The following is a 21,402-nucleotide window of genomic DNA, read 5'->3' as shown; positions in this document are numbered from 1 at the left end:
AACCAACAACGCGTCAGTCCGTCTCTCAGTACTGTCTGACTTCCTGTCTGTGGCTCTCAGCTCCGAGCCCATTGGTTCCTGCTGAATTCATAAAATTTTAAAGCTGCACTAATTCATATTTTTGTATTAACAATGGAGCTCTGTGGAGCTTTTTCATGTCTTTCAGCGCATTGTTTTGGTTTTACGGCAACTTTACAGTTTTCGGTCTTCGCTGCCTCAGTCTCACTGAAGCTTGTTTCACTGTTTCAATACACTGAGTCGGACCTCGTGTCCATTGAAGAATACCGTGTGACTGATGGTATCCGAAGCTTCAAAGTCACTTGTACTCAGCGCCGCCGCTCCCACCACGCGCATCACGCGCATCACGCACTGTGCGTAGGGCACCAAGTGCTGAGGGGGCACCAAAAATAGCCTAATGAATTTTTTTTTTTAAATGCCGGTATTATTTCATTAGCCTATAGAAATATTAGGCACATTTTAGCCATGTATATGTAACCAAAAAGGGGGAACAAGAAAGATATTTAATAATTGCTCTAGTCTAGTGCCCCCCCGTGCCGGATGGTCCGTTCCGGTTGTTCGCGCGGGCGAATAATAAAAGAATTATGCTTAGGGCACCAAAATGGCTAGCAGCGGCACTGCTTGTACTTCTGAAAGAGCTTCATTAGTTTGACAGGTTTTAAAAGTTTTGCCAGAATAATTAAAAAATATGACCATGAACACTAGAAATAGATTATCATAAGTATGGGAACATTTCAACCTGATACCAAGTAATAAAATGTGAAACCATAGAGGTACAGTCAAATTTCATGTCAATAAAAGTATTTAATATGTAGACTATTTTTATCAACACATGAATTAGTGAAAAATATTTCACAATCATATGTGCATTTACTGCAGTACTTCTGAATAATAATATTATAGATTGGAATAAACAAACTTACTGTGCACTCGTGCGATTAAAACCATAGTATATCAGCGAGGTGTCGTAGTGCTTTGGCTCGTCTTGAACAGCTGCTATAATTTCTGCAAACCACCAGATGTCCCTGTGCTGCTGAGTTTAAAGCCCTGAAGCGTCAATATTTTTTAGCACAGAGGAGAAAAGAGCCCAAACGCTTTATAAGGCTTCATCCGCCCATCTAGTTATTTGGTTAGCGATTAGCTGGTGAACAGAGTGGAGCATTTAGTCGCTAAAGAGCCAGATATTTCCCTCAGGAGCTGGTGGAGACCAAAAACACAGCTAACAGAGAGAAGACTGGACTGACGTCCATCAGGCGACACAAACACGACTCCAGTGGGATGATCATGTTACTCTGTCTGCTGGATCTGTAAATAGGCAACTGTTTGCTAACATGTTAGCCATATCAACTTTGTAAGGGGATAATGTGTCAATGTAGTGTTTATAGGCCAAAGCTTTCAAAACAGCTTGTAAATATGGATTTTTGTAAATATGTATGTATTTTTTTATATATTTAATTTTAAAAAAAGCTTAGTTATTCCCTAAAACAGCTGGACACTGTAGTTTGTAGCAAATGTGACTTAAAGCCTAACTTAACAGGCTGAAAAGCAGAATTTTGCTGCTCTCTGATTGAAAGTTTCAAGCCTGTTTCCCCTCTGACCACACCCAGCAGCACTGATGTCACAGAGTCCCGGAGTACATCTGTACATCACTGCAGCAAAGTGAGGAGTTATACCACTGAAGGTCAGCAAGGTGGGGTTTGCGATTCTGGAGAAATCCAGTACCATGACAAATACCATGATACAGAGCGAACAACGACACAGCGAGTGATGTAACTAACGTTAGCTGGGTTGTTCGTTAGCAACCTGTTGCTACAGTTGCTGCTGCGAAGCTAACAGAGAGGACGAGACATTTCCCAGAGCGAGCACAGCAGCTCCAGACAGCGATACACACAACTCACCTGCTGCTACAGCTAACATCACAACAGCAGCACATCTTGGCAAACTAGAGACTAAGCTGAATGTCTGTGGGCAAGTCGTTTAACGTCACCTGACCCACAAATCATGGCTGGAACAGTGTTGTGCGGCTCGGTCCGAGCCACTTTGCTTGTTTCCCATTTACAGAGCCGGGGCTGAGTAAAAAAACCCGAATTTCTTTTTCAGAGCACACACAGAACGGACAGCCAGCAGACGGTGAGGAGATATTCGCTGAATTTGATCAAAAGACATGTATTGGATTAGAATTGCACACCCACCTTTAAGTAACTCTTTAAACAGGAGGAAATGGTGCATTTGTTGGGGACTATTTTCAGCGGCGGATGAATCCACATGTGGTGCTGTAGTGAGTTTTTGGGGCAGCAGGACGGTGTGTGTGGGACTGAGTCAGAATAAACTACAGTGTGTGAGTTCATGGTGACGAAGGAACATGTCACCCAGTGCAACAGAGCGGCTCGCTGATGTGATTTTAACACACACAATACTTGTTAGTTGGATCAATTCATTGTTGGTTTGGGGCTTTTCATGGTGATTTATTGACAATTGAATTATTGAATGCAGCAATCATCAAGTGAAATGCTTGTTAGTCAGCATATGGCACCTCCTGAATTCTGAACGGGAGTTTGAGAAAATAGGACATTGTATTCTGAGAGTAGTCGTTCAAAAAGGATAAACTTTGAGCTTCCATTTAGATCTTTACATCTTTAATATTGTGCAAAAATGTATATGTGTATTTTTCATTTCATTTCTTTGCATTCAGAGTAAATGAATGCTGATAAATGGTGGCCTGACACCTGTGTTATCCTACCTTGCCACGTTCAGACGGCTTCCCAGAAACCAGCATGAGAATATGAATCACCATAAAAACCAGCACGTCACCAACATGCCGTCACTCAGTTCCTGAAACAGGCCCGTGCTTTGCCAACATGCTGTATTTCAGTTACAAAATCAGCTGAAAGCCGCACCATGAATGGTCTTGGTGTTTCTGAGAGGAAAGCGTTTGTGCAAGCAGCGCCCCTCCCTTCGGAAACACGTTGAGCACATTACTGCATTACCCAGGAACTACACCTGGCACTCTCCGCGAACAGCCATCCTAAAGTCAATTACAGCCCGGCTCCAGCCGACATTAACTCTGCTGACTTTTATTTTCTTTTGCGACTGCAGCGTGATTGCTCATAAGTTGTCATGATGTATTTCGGATAATAGGTGAGCTCAATGAGCCCTGTGTAAAGAGACGGAAGCAGAGTCGTGGTTTATGTACTGTTTTATTGTCCTTTTGTCTTTGGGTCCCTAAGGTTTCCTTGTATGCTGCGGTTATTAACAAGGCTCCTGATCAGCAAAGTTGGTCAGATTATACCCAAAATAAAAGGCAACAGATTTGAGGTTTCTTTAAATCTTTTAAGGAACATATATATATATATATATTACATTAAGGAATAGTTTGACATTTTGGGAAATAGGCTTAATCGCTTTGAGAGTTAGATGAGAAGCTCCATACGTCTCATATCTATACACTAAATGTGAAGCAGAAGGAAACAGCTAGCCTAGCTCTGTCCAAAGGTAAAAAACACACCTGGCAGCACCTCTAAAGATCACTAATTAACAAGTTATATTCCGTTTGTTTAATCCGTACAACAACCAAATGAATTAGTGAGCTTTAGAGCTGCTGTGGATGTTGTTACCATTGGACAGAGCTAGGCTAGCAGTTTCCCCCTGTTTCCAGTCCTTTTTGCTAAGCTAAACTAACCGGCTGCTGGCTGTAGCCTTTAACACAGATATGAGAGTGAAGTCAATCTGCACCTCTAAATTTTACTAATTAACACTTTATATCTTATTTCTTTAATCCGTACACAAACAGAAATGGAAAACGGGGAGTTACGAGCTTACGACTCGGCCGGGAGCAGTGACTTCCTCAAGTCTTTCTGAAAGGTTGCACTCCCCAAAATGTCACACTATTCCTTTAACAAACGGACACTTAACATTGTTTGCAAATTGTTTACAATGACTGAAAATAATACAAGTTAATAGGAACAAATCTTTTAGTTTTTGCAACGCTGCAGAAGACTCTTCAGTAAGCGTTTACTTCACAGCTGTTGTTCTGTAAAATCACCATTTTATTTCCCACATTGTCTATGGCTAATCATTACAGAAAGCTGTTTCTACGAGTCTGTCCTGCAGTTCTTCAGTGATAAATGTAGCAGGACTCTGATTGTTCAGTGGCTTGTCAAAGGTGGAGCCAAGTAAAGCTAACCCTGTACCAGGCTCCAGTGGATGACCTAAACCAGTGTCCGGGCCAGCTGGGACTGTTTGCAGTGAGCTTACACTTGATCGATGTGCACCATTTACTCTGTAATACCCTTACATGGAAGAAGCCCTTCGTGCCACCATGCAGGAATTATTGGTATTTTGAATGTATTGTATTTCTGTCTCATTCAGGAGGCTGGTGCAGGTTGGCTGCAGGCCCGCCGGGTCTGAGGCGGGTCAGCCGGTTCAGAGCTGAGTCTTGCAGAGCTTAAATAGCAATCAGGGAGCCAGTTGCTGCCAAGAAAACCATGCTCGCTCAGGGCCTGGCTTAGTCCCATTTGTGACCTCAGCACTCTGTACCCAAACCTTAAGAGGAAAATCAATGTGTTATGTGTTAAGCGTTATCCAGAAGTGGCATTTTCGTGATCTCACAGATGTCTACTGTCTCATCAAAGGCAGTGTTAAATTTGGCACCTGATTTTGGTTTAGTCTAAGTTTTAGTCAACAAAAAACTATTTTAGTCATAATTTCATCAGTGGCATTTTAGTCTCACTTTCGTCACCCCTTCTTCATTTTTATGTCTTTCTGACTGTGTTCAGACAAATCTTAGAGGTGACGCGATTGCATACAAAGTCAACGGAAAGATGCGACAAGATGCAAATTCTCCCAGGCGGCACAAATTGACACAAAGACACGTCTACGCCAGCTTAAAAAGTTTCAACTTGAGCAAAGAATTTGCGCAAATCCCGGGTCTTTATGAATCTGCTACGTAAAGGAACAGAGACGAGAGGAAAAAGCAGAGAGACTGGAGGGAAATAACAGAAAGAACCGGAGTTTCTGCTGAGTTCTGAGCTCAGTCAGAGGCTGAGCTGAACACACTCCCACGGATACGTTCGGTGCACCCATTGCTAGCTAGTTTACAGCTAACGTCTGTACAGTTTTTACATTGGCTGTTTGGGGCGAATAAACACAAACGATCCAGTGGTCACATTTGTGCAAACCGCTCACTGTCGCCATCTTTGATATGTAGTTACCATGGTTAGAGCTGTTCTTGTCTACCGCCATCTTTGATAGCAGACTGTGACACACACACTGTTTCTCTCTGCAGTTATGCAACAGACTCACTCGCCATTGGAATACAGTTGTCATTCTCCAACTCACTCATCTACAGTAGCTTTAGAGAAGCAGCTAAAATGTCAGATAATATCAACTTATTTTTCCTTTAGTGAACATCTGGAGGAAGATTTAGATGTTTGACATTAATCCTGCACTCATGGGATCGTAGATGAATTGGTCCATGAATCTGTTAGCTAACATCACTGTCAGAGAAATAACGTTACTGGCATGAAAGATGCTGCTTTTTAGTGCAACAGGTCAAGCAGCTAACACAATTTGAGCGGCCGGTGAGACTGCACTAAAACACGAATTAATGTCCATTCATCCGTATTTCTAATTATTGTTTAGATTTTATTCTTTGACAACAATTGTAATACCTTTCATCATAGTTTTTGTTTTCAAAGCTTACTTTTTATTTAGTATGTCTTGCTTCCTGTTACAGAAAAAAGGTTGCAGAAATTAACACTGACCAAATGTTTGCAAAACCAAACTTTTGAATCCAATATTTCCACACTGCACTGGCCACTACCATAGCCCGCCATAGCTAGCATAGAAGAGTAGAGCGGAGGAGTGGGAAAGTCTGTGGATTTAAATGTTGGTTTAGACCCAGGCAAAGATTTTATCCTTCCGGGCAGACAGCAGACACCTGTGGGATCACAAAAATACGTTTAAAGAATCAACCCACTGCTGGATAACAGCAGAATGACGTCTCCTGAAAGGTCTGCGTAGGGGAACCACGTGAGACAGATTCATGGAGCCTTGGCTCTGCTCATCCACTTTAAGAAACTACGGTATTTGTATCAAAAACAGCAGTTTATCAAGGCGCTAGATAGATAGTGGGCGTAGATCTACACTGCCAGCTGCTTCGCTGTGTGCTTGTAGAAGCTAAGTCATGCTCTGAAGTCTAAGATCAAGCCAAACACAGAGATACAGCCACAAAGGTCTACTTCACTGTAAAACTGAGCTTGTGCCAGGCATTTTCTATTGCTGCATAGGGCGAACTACCGTTTGCCTCGTCTGCTCCTCCTTTAGACATCTTCTTTATATTCAGTGCAAAATTCATACCTTTTTTTTAGTATTGTGGAGTTCTGTATTATTTTTTCCACTGTTCTTATGTTTTATGTAAACCAAAGAGACTTGGATAGTTTGGCCAAAAAGACAAAAAATAATAATGTAAATATTTCTATAGTATATCAAAAAATAGTAATAAACAGAAATACATTTCTAGATAATAACATTCTACTTAGAAAACATAAACAATGCTAACAGTTGGATGCTCCTTTTCCTTATTCATTTTGGTGATAAGACTGATGTTTGGTCCAACACATTTGTATAAAAACATAAAATACTGGACGGTAAGATGAAGTACAAAGTACCAGTCATAGCACCTTGTTAAATATGGACAGCAAAGATCGGTTTAGTTGTGCTAGGCTGATATTCCTACCTGACAGGCATCGCAGGATTTAAACTTTCTTTCTTTTCGTGTGTTTTCAGCTGTGTTTCATGGCTTTGTTGTTGTTCCAGGTCTTGAACAAAACAAGATAAGTGCCCAAAGTGTCCGTCCGACCACGAGTCGTTCTGCTGTGAAACTGTTCTCAGTTCAGGCGTGTCGTTCCTTGTTATATGACATGCCTAGTCCATTCTTGAATGACAGTATGGCCGTAGCTGTGATATCCTCCAACCCTCACCCCCCACAACAACAACAACCCACCCACCCCCTTCAAAGGCATTGATTAAATAATATGAACCTTAAATATGTGTAAACTATCCCTCGTAGAGTATCAGGTCCCAGATTACAAAGCAACAACATGACTCTGTCTGACAATAATGTCTTAAGGTTTCCTTGAAATGAAGCATCACAGTTTGAATGTGTTTGTTCCTCTGTCTCTTTTTCACTTCACTAGTGTAGGAATGTGTGTGTGTGTGTGTGTGTGTGTGCATGCTTATGTGTGTGTGTGTGTGTGTGTGTGTGTTTGCAGCTCAGTTGTGGCCCTTGAAGCAGTACACTCCGTACAGCTTGTGCTTTTTGTCGGGGAAGCCGCTGAACCTCACGGCAGCCTCTGTGGGACTGCAGCGCCGGCGGGGGCGGGAGATGGGATAACGGACGCTGCCGTCAGCCAACCAGCCGGCGTCGCAGCGGTCGTAGCCCAGCAGCTTCCAGGCGGCGTACATCTGACCGACCTTGGCGATTTGAGCACCGTCTTTTTGACACGCCCTGACCGCCTCGTCGTAGGTTAACTTAGACGGGTGGATCAGGTAGTAGAACCGACCTGGGAAGACAAAAAGACAAAGGCACATAAGAACAAAGACATAAACTAACACTAACAACCCCAAAAGGCTGCAGTGTTTATTACACCCTGTGATGTGAAAGTGCTTCATAGAACAAGCATCACAGAGCCGGCGCAAATTACAGTAACTGGACTTTTAACTCCAGGCATTATGCTTTTATCAGTGTCGGGTATATTCATTAAATCTCTCTGAGGGCTGTGTATTTCGCCCTCTAGCAGGTTGCCATTATGGCAGCTAGATCTTAGTCGGTGCCCACGGACCTCGAGCCAACAGGGCTACGGATGACAGTAAAGGCACTGTGAAGATAGGGATGTTTCCGATAGCTGCTTCCATTCTGTCGGCAAACGCTCTGACACTAACAAATCTCTTATCAAACCTCTCATCGCTCATCCTTTTTAAATGTTCTTTGTCAAATGTTCTTAGAAAAGGTTTCAGTCATAGTCATCTGGACACTGTTTTCAGAATCAAGACGTTTCGGCTCCCATCCGGAAGTCATTCTCAATTGTGAAGAAATGGGACGGGAATTGAAATGGGACGGGAATGGACGGCAATTCCCGTCCCATTTCTTCACAATTGAGAATGACTTCCGGATGGGAGCCGAAACGTCTTGATTCTGAAAACAGTGTCCAGATGACTACGACTGAAACCTTTTCTATGATAGAACACTCCTGGACGAATGAGGGACTACACCGTCTTTGTCAAATGTTAAATGATGAAAAAGGCCACAAGCTGAAACGTGTTGGTCGAAAAATAAAGTTGTTTTGAGAGAGAGTTGAGAGAGTTTTGACCGCTTCAGACTATTTCCCCTCTCCATTCAGAAGACTGTGAAGCTGTGCCCAAGCTGCTAGCTTGGCAGTAGACTCTTATGGTTTAAAATTCAAGTGGAACTCAGTGAATGCTTTTTCAGATTACACAACAATCGAACAACACAATGATTCTCATGGCAAAGTCATTGAGCTGCTGTCTGACCCACCATTTTATTGGACTACTGTCTTTAGGAGCCACCTGGTTAAATAAAGGTAAACGCACACACGAAGGGTATACCGTTCTTCACCTTTGTAGTGGGAAGTGAAGCAGAACACGTCGTATTGGTTCTTGTCTTTGTCTCTCAGGCCATAGTTGCGAACGCCCGGCACTGTGTTCTTGCCTCCGCAGGGTTCCCTGGGGGTGGTGATGGGATACTGGACCGTGCCGTCACTCAGCCAGCCAGCGTTGCACCAGTCCATCCCTCCTCGCCACGCATCATACAGCTGGTCAAAGGACGCTACGATGGCATCCTGGTCACGACATGCCCGCTCAGCGTTGTAGAAATTGAGGTTGTAGCGACCCAGGCGCGGGAAGTAGGGGAAGATAACACCTACATGGAGGGGTGGGAAGAGATATGATGGATGACCTGCAGTTAGCAGACAAAACTAGGATCCATCCCCTGGGCTCTGTATTCGATCCTGTTATTTAACCTAATGACTGAAAGCACGTCTCGCTGCGTAAGCACAGCTGTTTCCCTGTCAGCCTGGTGCCAGGGCTTTTGGCTTCAGGCAGTAATGGCTGATATCTCTGGCTGCTCTCAAACATAATGAAGCTGCTCTGACACTGATGTACACTATGCTTACAGAGCACACTTGCTCCTGACTTCCCCCAAGCAGTCGCTGCTCATAGTGCTAAATTTAGTCTGACTGCAGCCTGCTACAGTACAATGACATTTAATAGACGTTTTATTTTTAGACAAAAAAGCCTCATTCTTTCCCATTTTAAAGAGTTAGTTCACCCAACTATTATACCTTCAAGGTCAAGGGACACCACTACTGTTCCGTCTTCCAGCCCATCAATAACTTCACATTTATATCTCCCATAATCCTCCAGGGTGATTTCTGTGATGACCAGAGAGGCATCCATGGGAGAGGAGCCTTGTAGGTGGACACGTCCATGGAAACTGCCATAACTCCTTTTGTGATAATCCATGGAAACAAAAACATCCACCTAAAGCAAATGAAGAAGGATCAGTCTATTGTGCCAAGATGCTATGAAATCCTTCATACTAATCACATTTGATTTAAGATCATAGAACAGATGAACCTTTCGAGGCAAAAGGGGGTCAGTGTTTTTTGAATGATAATGTTTCATCATTTTATATTCCAAGTTTTTTCTTCCATCCCTGCTTCCATCATCTATAACAATGTAGAATTTATGAGATAAATGTGAGTGCATTTCCTTCCTAAACAAATTGAACAGCAGATTTCTTTAATAGGTTTTGAAGCCTGAATTTGTTTACACCCATGTTTACACTGCCTAGTACTCTTCTTCTTCCATACTTTTCACCGGTGTATTGCTACGTTTATTGCCACCAACTGCTGATTGGTGCAAAAGCGTGAAACCGTTACACTTGCACGCACTACAGATTTGCATTATTGACTTACGGGCCTCCCCATGTGCATGTTAACGGAGCCCAAAATACAAACAAAATGGAGACCCACTTATCAAAACATTGCTCCTTAGCGCTAGTAGTGGTCATAAACTCCACAGGATACCTTAAAAGAGTTAAATTAGGTCAATATACCCACTGTCTCTGTTTAACAAGTCAATCAGGTTTGCAGTTAAAACTCCACTCTGTTGGTGCTGGAAGTATGTGACATACTGTGCATGTATTAATACAGATAAAATGTAAGATTTCTTTAATTTAATAACATATAGATGCTGCACGTGGTAACTGTAATGAACAAAACATCTAAAAATACACATAACGATCGATAAGTTATAATTACCTCTTTTAGGTAGTCTGAGGTCAGCTTGGTCCACTTGATCCTCATCTTCCGACTGGGCGCCAGTGATTGGTCCCTTTGGATCTTGCATGGTAAAGTGGCGTTTCCCCCCCGCCTCGACACCACCTTTGATTGATCTGCTGCCACTGAGAGTTGAGGGCCATTCTCTGCAACACAGCAACATAATTACACCCAAGGAAAATAACATGATGAATATATCAACTACTACTCTGTCTGGACCTGTTTTCTAACATGTTCTCTCAACATAGACCCAGAATATTTCTTTCTTATTTGCTGATACAGTTCAGTATTTGGTTTGGTTGCTTTCTTTCCAAGAGTGAGAGGAGAGGATCAATATCAATCTCATATCTCTATGTTAGGTACTGTGCTGCAGTCATGATGTGATTAGCCTAGCTTAGCATGAAGACTAGGTTGTTGCTCTATCCACAGTTTAACCAGACTAAGAGTCTACAGCCATGCTAACAGCAGTGAGGCTGTACACAGCAGTGCTTTGAGCTAAATGCTAACACTCACAATACAATGCTAACATCACGCTAACATGCTCACAATGACAAAGCTAACATGCTGATGTTTAGCAGGTATAATGTTTATCATGTTCACCATCTTAGTTTAGCGTGTTAGCATGCTAACATTTGCATTTGCTAATTAGCAGTAAACACAAAGTCCACCTGAGGCTGATGAGTGTTATTAGTTCTGCAGGTATTTGGTCATAAACCAAAATATTGGACAAATTAACATTTTAACCTGATGATGGCGCTAGATGAAAAGTCAGAGGATCACCAAAGTGCATTTTACAATTCATCCTGACGGGAACATGAATGCCTGAACAAAATTTCATAATAATTCATCTAATAGCTGTTGTTTTAGTCTGGACCGAAGTGGTGGACTTTGCCATCCCTTGACCCACTTGCATGGCTAAAAATCTGTTTACCAGCACCTGTAAAGCTGATTTCTCAACACACGGAATTTAGTTTGTTAAATTCGTATAAAAAAGAGATTTTTGGGAAGGTTATGAGCTGGAACTATTTCTTGACAAACAACAGCGTATCCATCCGCCCAGCACTTCTGTGCAGTGTCTCCAGATATAGCGCAGGTTGCGTGATGCGGTCGGTCAGCACAGGTGTTGGTTTTGGTCTCTGTACAGGTATGATGGTACCAAACCTGGCAACCTCACAGTGACTTCAGGAAGCTGCGCACAGTCACATCACCTACTGCTGTTCAATAAGAAATAGTTCCAGTACGTAATTGTTATGTACAAATTAAACAAACAGGATATAACATGTTAATAAATAAGCTTTGGAGGTGTTGGTAGGTGTATTTTTGAACTTTGGACAGAGCCAGGCTAGCTGTTTCCTTCTGCTCCCAGTCTTTATGCTAAGCTAGGCTAACCACATCCTGACACCAGCTCCTTAATACGCAGACATGAGATTGATATCCATCTTCTTACCTCACTCTCAGAAAGAAAGCAAAAAAGCCTATTTCTCAAAATGTAGAACTATTCCTTTAACACAGACTAGTTTTCAGCACCGTTATGTCATGAGCTTGGATCTGTGTAGCCTTCCCAAGGTGAACTAAATCTTTAACTGTATTCTCCACTGGAACCACTAAATAATGTCCTATTACCTGTCAACCTGCCAGAGAACAGCTGATAAGCAGTTTTGTGTGTTTAAGTCCAAACAAGAATATACGAACTGTTACTGTGCACACAAGAGCATTTAAATGCGCATGTGATTCATCTGCTGCTGTGACCTTCAGCCTCCATCACTTACAGGGTTTTCAGACTCGCTGCCTCCTCACCTCGACGCTGTCAAACCACCACAGCGTTTCACTTTGCTGCATAAGCATGTGTGTTTGTCAATTCGACCGGGCAAACAGCTGATGGCACATTGATCCCATGTTCTGTACTGTGGGGGCGTTAAAGGGAGAGCTGACATTTTCTTTTAGCTGCTTCAGTTCCCGAATCATCACACCGCCGTTTGTTTCTTATGTTAGTGACGATCTGCAGCCTCACTCTGATATTTAGTTATTTTATTTTCTTTCACATTGGTTTCTCACTGGAGCTCATTCAAGCACTGGCATACAGTTAGTTAGCTAGTTCATTTTTTATTTAATTTGAATTAGTTGTTTATTAGTTATTAATTAGTTATTGGTAAGTTAGTTAGTTTTAGTTAGTTATTGGTTATTAGTAAGATATTAGTTAGTTATTAGTTTGTTTTTTAATTTACGTTTTAATTTGTTATTTATTAGTTAGTAGTTATTGTTATTAGTTAGTTAGTTGTTATTTATTATGTATTTGTTAGTTTGTTATTAGTTTGTTTTTAGTTTGTTTGTTTGTTCATTCGTTGTTGACTGGTTCGATTTCAATTTGTTATTTATTAGTTATAAATTATATATCTAAAGTTATTACTTAGTTAGTTAGTAGTTCATTATTTAGTGTTTAGTTATTAGTTTGTTTATTATTATTATTTTAATTAGTTATTAGTTAGTTTGTTTTTAATTATTTAGTTAGTTTAGTTCTGCATCATGCCAAACATTTGGCCCGTCCCACAAAGGATTAAAATAAAATATATTTATGAACAATTTACAAATTTAAATATATTTTAGACTGAAAACAACTGCTATAAACTAAAGTTGGTCTCATAAAGAGCTTTTTTCCTCATCTCCAAGACTTTCTCCAACTATCTAATTAAAATTTTTCATCTGTGAACAGCCAACTCAGTATTTGTGCATATATTATATTATATTTACAAAAAATGTTTTTCTTATCTTACTGAAAGTATTGCAGTTGCAAAGAACAATATAAAAAAATGGAACAAATGTTCTGTATTATTGAGATGTCACATTGTTGCTGTTCTTTTCCCCAACTGATCTGTCTGGTTTCAACATTAAGCGATAAAAACACCAGATCTCCGCTGGGCTTCTTAGATAAATTATATACAACATCATTCTCTGTCCCACAGCTGTATTTCTCTTACAACGTTTGAAATCTTGTCATGTACAAAGTTTTCATCTGTCAGTGCTGATAGCCTAACGAGATAGCTCTATCTCACTGAGCTAATAATCCCCACATAGCAGCGTTATCACCGAGCCACAGCAGCAGGACGCGCTGATAAACTGAGGAAACAAATGACACTGCAGAGTGAGTGTCGTGAACGAAACTCAGATAGGGACGTTGGAAAAGATCTCTCTTGATTCGGCAAAACTCTGAATGACATTGTGACTGCCCCAAAGAAACACAGTGAACACACACACACACACACACACACACACACTCTCTCTCACCTATGACATAGATGGTTCTTGAGTGCTCCAGTTCAGGGTACAGGGTGTCTAAGTTGCTGTCTGCTACACTCAGTGAGATCAAAGCACAGATCAGCACAGGAATCATCTTCACTCACCAAACTGGGGGTCTGATCACTGCAGAGAGAGAGGGGGGGTTACAGTTTGTCCAGTAAGATGATGCTAAGGAAAGCGTTTTCCTGTAGTTGTATCACATGCAGGTGCAACACATAGAGAATGGAAAGTTATTAATGTACAAGCATGTTCTGCATGCAGCTCAGTGCAGAACACAGTGCGATAGTGTTTCTATCTGCAGTGCTGTTTCTCCCCCCAAAGCTCTGTAATTACTACGGGAGTGCGGAACAGACTGCATCCCCGTCACCGAGCTCATCTACAGACAAACACACAAATGAAAAATCTCAGATCCTCATTCCAAAGTTGTTGAACAGGAAATGTAAAAAAATCAGCGTGTTGCAAACATCACTTAGAATAGTCCTTGATGCACAAACCCAACGTCCCACGAGAAGCTTCACAGCACACACACAACACCAGCACGACAATAAGCACAACACACTCTGGATACAACAGAAATGTAAGCATATACAGTACATACAGTGCAGTAAATATTCCCTGTCATCCAACATGTCCCGGTGACACTGACAGTCCTCAACTTCAGAGGGAGGCTGTGCCACAGTGCAGCGTCAGCCCCACACCTCAGGCTTCATTCACACACACACACACACACACACACACACACACTGCAGCCCATCGTCTAAACACTCATCCCAAACAGAGGGATTCACCGTTTCCCGTCCACTTTAGGGATGTGTTTTATGGAAGTCCTGAGCTGCCAATATTAAATTGAAGTCACTGAATCAGGTTATTTAAGTTTTCTTTTGTTGTCACAGAGAAATTGGGGGGGCAGAGGGAGAGACGTGAAGTGTGAGCTTACTTTTAAAGATGCCACTTTGCCTAAATGTAAACAAATACAATCTTTAAAAAAAACACGGCTCAAGTTGTAGCCAGCAGCTAACTGACTGCCTCCACGGCAACATTATACTTCCTGTTTACATCCCCTAAAGCCCCCACATTATGGGAGCTGTAAATCTTATCCAAATCTTAGTGCATGATTATTTTACGGGTCTGTAATTCACTAATAATTTCCTTGGGAGTTTCCTGAAAAGAACTTTGTAATTTGGTACTGATTCTTGGGAAAATAGGAATGTCCATGAAAGAAAACATCAATTTAAACCTTGAAAGTAAACATGAATTCATCGTATATTTTGTATTGGAAACTTTATTCCCAATAAATGTAGAATTTATATGCTTACCTGTGGACACGTCTCATTCTTCATGTTCGGCTGACTTGCTGTGTTCGGACTAAATTAATCTTTAGATCACGCTAGAAGTTAGATGGAACTGCTTAATTTGAACCAATTAAACACTTTCGCTACTTTTCCTATAATTATGCCAAATTACAAATTATTAGGAAATGATCCTGAAACGATGGACCTGTGAAATAAATGACTGAAACGGTTAATTATTTCTCAAAATTCTTGCATATTAATTTTCATATCTGATCGATTAATCGACTAATTGTTTCAGCACTAATTTGATTCAATGATGTTTAATATTGGCAGCCCTGGACTTCCACAGTGTGTCTGTGGGAGTTCAGGGTGTGTTTGAGGGGGGTAGTCATTCTGATTGATCCACCCCCACCCCCACCACCACCACCACCATCCTTATCTTCATTCACTCCATCCCAAATTGCTGATGCGCTGGCCCCCTTTGCCAGGTGGAGCTCCTGCAGTCAGCAGAATAACTCTGCAGCACACACACACACACACTGTGCCAGTTACACACACACATCACTTATTACCCCTCCCTGCCTGAAAATGGTCATTACGCATACCAGGACGGGACGAGGGGGGGGTGGCAGCGATAAGCAGGTACAGCGTGGGGAAAGATGTGATGTGGGTAAAGGGTAAAAACTTTGAGTCGCACTGTTCTCTGCAGGACACGAGGAGAGCAGGTGAGGTGTGAAATGAGAATAGAGGAGAGGAGACGGAGGAAGATGAATATACAGAAAAAGCTAAAGCAGAGAGGGAGGGAGGTGGAAGAGGCTGAGACTCTGCAGCAGCAGAAATGATGCAGTTTCAAACTCCATTAGCACCAGTGGTGGAGTGTAACTAAGTACATTACTGTACTTAAGTACAATTTTGAGGTACTTGTACTTGAGTATTTCCATTTTACGCTTCTTTATACTTCTACTCCACTACAGGCAAATATTGTACTTTTTACGTCACTACATTTATCTGACAGCTTTAGTTACTTTACAAATTAAAGGATATCTTGATTTAAAAAAGTATGTATATGAATATTTAAAAAAAAAACATCCACAGAGCTTTTAAAAAGGGGCGGAATAATCACTTTTCCTTTTAAAAAAAAAAAGTGGATTGTGAATTAATCATTTTAAAAATTTTGACCAAAATGAATGTTTTGTTTATCTGTGTGTCTGACGTTTGGTTCCTGCTTCTAACAAAGCTTGTGAGCCAATAGTATAACTACGTTGGTATCACGTGGTATAGTTGCCAGTTAGCGTGAGAAAACGGACACTGACGTTAGCACGTATTAGCTATCTTAGCTTGTCCGAACAACAATAACCCATAAAATTACAGTTCTGCATATTTATACAAAATCAACAACAACTACCGACAGTCATAGTCCTTAAAACCTTAACTACTTTACTTTACTACTGTAAATCTGCTCATTATAGTGTTTAGACCCAAAACGTGACTGTTATTGAGGGTGTCATCTCATATAGCAGTCTAACGTTAGCCCTATTACGAGACACTTTGCTGAGGTACTTGTGGCTAGCTAGCCATGTAGCCAGCTGCGTTGAGCTCAACAGTTACGGTACTAACGTCTCCATCTCCGTCTCCTTGAAAGAGCTGCTCGCTTTCGCGAGGCGGTGCAAGTCAGTCACTTTCATTTTTGGCAGCTCTTCAGCCCAGTGCGGAGTAGTTTGTGATCACGGGAAGACTTCGTCGGTGTGTGTGTGTGATCCCTAAATTCACATGAGAACTTGTGAACTCTTGGGGGCATTGTGGTCCAAAAATCATTGAGGAAACCCAGAATGAAATGCTTTCTTTCCCCCAGAGAGCCTCACATGTTCCACTGCATCAGACATACAGTATGTCCTCATACCTGGCTATGAGAGGAACCATCAACATGCTGTTTGAGGACAAATAGGTGATGTACGTACACACACACACACACACACACACACACACACACACCTGGCCTACAAAGACTTGGCCTTGTTTACCCTCCACACAGATGGACGCTGAGGAATGCTGTCACTCTGGAGGACACATTTACAAACTGCTGTAAAGGTATGTTATGTTTTGGTATTTTAGCTTCAGATGGATTATACAGAACGATGATATCTTTTATTTAATTTAGTTTTGACAGTAGTGGAAGAAGTACTCAGATCCTTCGTTGCGCTCAAAGGGAAAGTAAACATACAAAGGATTACAAATTGGTGTGAGGCTGATCTTCAGTGTATTTATGGTCACAATGAGCTATAAACTACCAGCTATGACACAAAACTACACAGGACACACCTCCACACCAATCAGCTGTGACACCTGAACACCACACGCTGCGACTCAGAGGGTAAAAACTAGTCAGCAAGCAGGTGGAAAAAAGTAAAAACAGAAAGCTAAAAGTAATTCTTCTGACACTCTAAGAGGCTAAACCCAAACATTTCAGGATCACTTTGCCTTGTATGAAAAAATATATTATAACAATATTCTGTTTTCTATCATTAATAGTGTTAAATAACATCTAGTTTGAAATCAAGTCAGAGTAATGCATTTGTCACTATCCCGCCCACAAATAAAACTGGATAATATTCAAAAATACATTGATTTCATATCAGAAATAAATAAATATTTAACAAACTATTGTTAGCAAATCACTCCACTAACATCAAGAAAATAACACTTTGACAATAAGTTGACTTGCAATGGAAAATATTTTTATACTTTCTTACTAAACAACAACTAAAAACTTGTTATTATTTGAAATCGTATTTCTTTTCCAGTACAGAGCTGCATTACACAACCTGCATGGACACAAACATCCATCTCAACAAGTCGTGTGCTGTAGTATGTCATACTCAGTCCTGCAGACTTAAAAAAAAATAGTAAAACAAGAAAAGAACTTAATTAAAAAACACGTATCCATGGGATGAGATCAGACCCAGTGATCGGTTAAGGCAGAGATTTTTTTCAGTTGTATCTGCAGCTTTTGTCCCAGAGAACAGTGGGACTCCTCCCAGTCCCTGGAGTCACTGCAGGATGCCAAGGAAGTGCTTGTAACTGTGAACAGGCCAACACAAACACATGCACTCATTAATACTGTGGTGAAAAAGATTTGTTTTGAAAGGTCAGCAGTGTGTGTGTGTGTGTGTGTGTGGACACCTGTGTGTGCTGGCATGTGTGATTTTGGAAGCTGATAGTATAAATAAAGAGAAAAAATATCTCGTGATATTATCTGGCAAACTCTACTTCTTCACCAAAATCATTTGGGGGAATTCCAGCCCACTCTCGCTCCCAACGTGTCAAATATGGCCGCTTTGTCAGTGGCCGTACGCATCACATTAGGACACTGTAGGTCCCCCTTCGCGTTGTTTCTGGACGTGCCCATCTAGCGTAACGTTTTGATGTGCCGTCGAAGTCAGGTGACGTAGTATAAAGAGCAAGAAAAGTCTGCATGGGGAGGAGGTTGGGGTGGTTGGATGATTCAAACACAGGACTTTCACCCAGGAGACAGCTGTTCGTTTCCCGTGTGAAACCAAAAGTCAACACTGACTTCTTTTAACTTACGTACATTATGTAAGTTATGTAACTTATGTAACTAACGTACTTATTTTAACCCAAACCATGATCTCTTCCTAAACCTAACCAAGCTGCGCCCGTTTCACAACGTTAATCAGCTGTTGCTGTTTCTTAGCAGCGTCAGTCGCTCGCTCGTCCACCACTTTGGTCCAGACTGAAATATCTCAGTAACTATTGGACAGTAACTGTTGTACAGACATTCATGTTCCCCAGTAGATGAAACTTAGTGACTTTGGTGATCCTCTGACGTTTCATCTAGCGCCATCATCAGGTCAACATTTTAATGTGTCTAATACTTTGGTTCATAACCAAATACCTGCAGAACTAATGACATTCACATCAGCCTCAGCTGTACATTGCCTTCATGGGGTTTCTAACACTTTCCACATTTACTTTCATACTGCTTGCAACTGCTTAATAAGTCATTGTTTAGGACCCACATTTATTTTACCACGCTAGATATGCACGTTACCGGGTAGATCTGTAACAGTGAGGTCAAATCCTCAATCGTATAAAGACTTGAGCTTGGGTGGACGTGTAAAGCATTCTAAGTACTGGACCTCCAGTATTTTGGCAAACTTTGAACATCACACATCCACAATTACGAGGGGAGAACAAACCCCTTGAGTTAAACCATCACACAGAAGAACAGCTGGCACACACACTTAAAGTTTCCATGCCTTGTTTGGTTATGCTCTGTTATTTAGTCTCTACAGTTTCTGTTAACAGCAGAAAAGTGATTCTGCACAGTGTTCCATTAGACCCATGTTTATACGACCTTTAACCTCTTCTACAAATGATAAACTATTTTATCCAGTTCAGACATCTAATGGCCCGATTACATTCTGCAAAATAACTAAAGCTGATCGAAACATGCTTACAGTTTTTTTTTTTCTAACATAACAACAGGGTCTGGAGGATTTTTGATGATGTCATCAGTATTATCTCAACTGCAAATTTAAAAGGTGCTGTCGAGTTACATTATGGGAGGTGTAGGATTGAGTGTTTTTAGAGCTTGACGCGGCATGACGACAGTGTAGATGGCGATGTTGGTCTGTCGGTCCACCACTTTGATATTCATGGTGCCCAGAGGATAAATCCTAATGACTTGGGTGAGCCACTGACTTTTCCGCTACCCCTCTCAAGGTGTCAGTTGAAAGCCAAAGGTTCAGACCACTCAGAGCTGGACAGGGTATGCAAGTTATTATAGATATTATAAATATATTTTTTTGTGTCAGAGCTGTTGTTGAGCTCTCATAGAACCCCAAACTTCTAGTGTTGTTCCTGTTGATATGCATGAAAATTAGCTGATGGTGTGGATTCAAACTTGATGTTATTTTACCAATAAAAAAGTGAGTATAATGTATATTTACCAAACCCAAAATAACACTGACACTTTAGTTTTTTTAGTGTCTCAACAACTATTGGATGGATTATCGTGACATTTCTTCAGACATTCATGTTCCCCACAGGATGAATTGTAATAACTTTGGACTTTTCATCTAGCGCCATCATCAGGTTAAAATTTTAATTTGTCCAATACTTTGGTTTATGACCAAATACCTGCAGAACTACATTCTGACATTCCCATCAGCCTCAGCTGTACTTTGTGTCAAGTGATAACTAGCAAATGTTATCATGCTATGCTAACACGCTAAACTGAGATGGTGAACATGGTCAATATTATACCTGCTAAACATCAGCTTGTTAGCATTGTCATTTTGAGCATGTTTCTATGTTAGCGATAGTATTTAGCTAAAAGCACGGCTGTATCTAAACACAGCCTCACAGAGTAGCATGGCTGTAGATTCTCAGTCTGGTTTAATCTTCCTCTCACAAGTCCCTAACTTTATAAAAATACAACACCTCAGTAGCCAAGTATGTAGGCCTCTCTTTTCCCTCTATAACAGCCTGATTTCTTCATGCAGGTCCTGCTGATTGCCCAACTACACAGCTGCACCTCTTTCTTTCCCAGTATATCTACAAGGTGTTCTATCATGTTGAAGACACTGTCATGCTCCTTGGCAATCATCTTGAGATAAAGAGTGTTTGTGATATGACGCATTGTCCTGCTGGCAGTTCTTTGAAAATGTATCAACTGTGCCAGTGAAGGGACACACCTGCTCTGCTGTTTTGTTAGTCATATCGTGTGGCAAGAAAACACACCTACAACACACCATTACGCCACCTGCACCGGCCTGGTTCCAGACCTCTGATTCGCTGCCCAGATCTCTGATATGTTCAGTGCTTCCAGTAGGTTTGGGGTTGTGTTCATTAATGGCTTTTTCTGCCGGTTGGAAAAAACATTTGACCAATCAGAGCTTTGGGACAGACGGGAATGTCATTTTAGGAAATATAATATAAATATTTGAGAAGATCAAAAATACTCTCATGTGTTTAAATAGCACTAAATGTAGAACTTTTCCTTTAAAGTTCCCCTCCAGACACGTTTTAAAGTATGCAAAAATACTCGGCTATGATTTATATTTAGTTTAACATAATTACCCCACATTAAAAGTTTTTAAAAAACTCTGAAAAGGGGCTGGAAGCACATCTGCTCTTTCTCCCTCACTGAGAAATTCTGGATCTCTGAATGCCCCGTTAGGTTGAGCGGTGACGGTGAGAGCATGGATGTGGGTGAGAGACATACATCCATGGTGAGAGAGCGGTGCGCGTCGACATGGCTAGAGTCAGAGGAAACGACTGAGAGATTCAGCCGTACGTGTCTGAGCCTCAGTCAGACCCAGATGAGGAGTCTGTCGTGCACCAAAATCGGCGACTATCAGACGTATCAGAATGGTTAAGTGTAGTTAGCATCTTTTATTTGTTTATGTTGTTTGCTA

General features: G+C 41.3%; 1 protein-coding gene across 2 annotated transcripts in view; it reads right to left on the bottom strand.

Annotated features, from left to right (window-relative positions):
- Positions 1–3,196: 3,196 nt before the first annotated feature.
- LOC122865653 (hyaluronan and proteoglycan link protein 1-like) overlaps positions 3,197–21,402 on the bottom strand; it is a 31,510-nt gene continuing 13,304 nt past the window's right edge. The window contains exons 1-6 of one of the 2 annotated variants that reach the window (XM_044174386.1): positions 14,269–14,411; positions 13,659–13,793; positions 10,359–10,522; positions 9,378–9,576; positions 8,654–8,956; positions 3,197–7,580 (exon numbers count right to left, since the gene is read on the bottom strand). In XM_044174386.1, coding sequence (XP_044030321.1) covers positions 7,291–7,580; positions 8,654–8,956; positions 9,378–9,576; positions 10,359–10,522; positions 13,659–13,764 — 1,062 coding nt within the window. In that variant the 5' untranslated portion in view covers positions 13,765–13,793; positions 14,269–14,411 and the 3' untranslated portion in view covers positions 3,197–7,290. Of the gene's footprint in view, positions 7,581–8,653; positions 8,957–9,377; positions 9,577–10,358; positions 10,523–13,658; positions 13,794–14,268; positions 14,412–21,402 lie in introns of those variants that run through there. The other variant, XM_044174385.1, reaches the window with a different exon arrangement.

The sequence above is a fragment of the Siniperca chuatsi genome, linkage group LG18, assembly GCF_020085105.1.
Source record: "Siniperca chuatsi isolate FFG_IHB_CAS linkage group LG18, ASM2008510v1, whole genome shotgun sequence".
In the NCBI taxonomy this organism is placed as follows: Eukaryota; Metazoa; Chordata; class Actinopteri; order Centrarchiformes; family Sinipercidae; genus Siniperca; species Siniperca chuatsi.
This window is presented reverse-complemented; position numbering and strand designations above follow the sequence as displayed.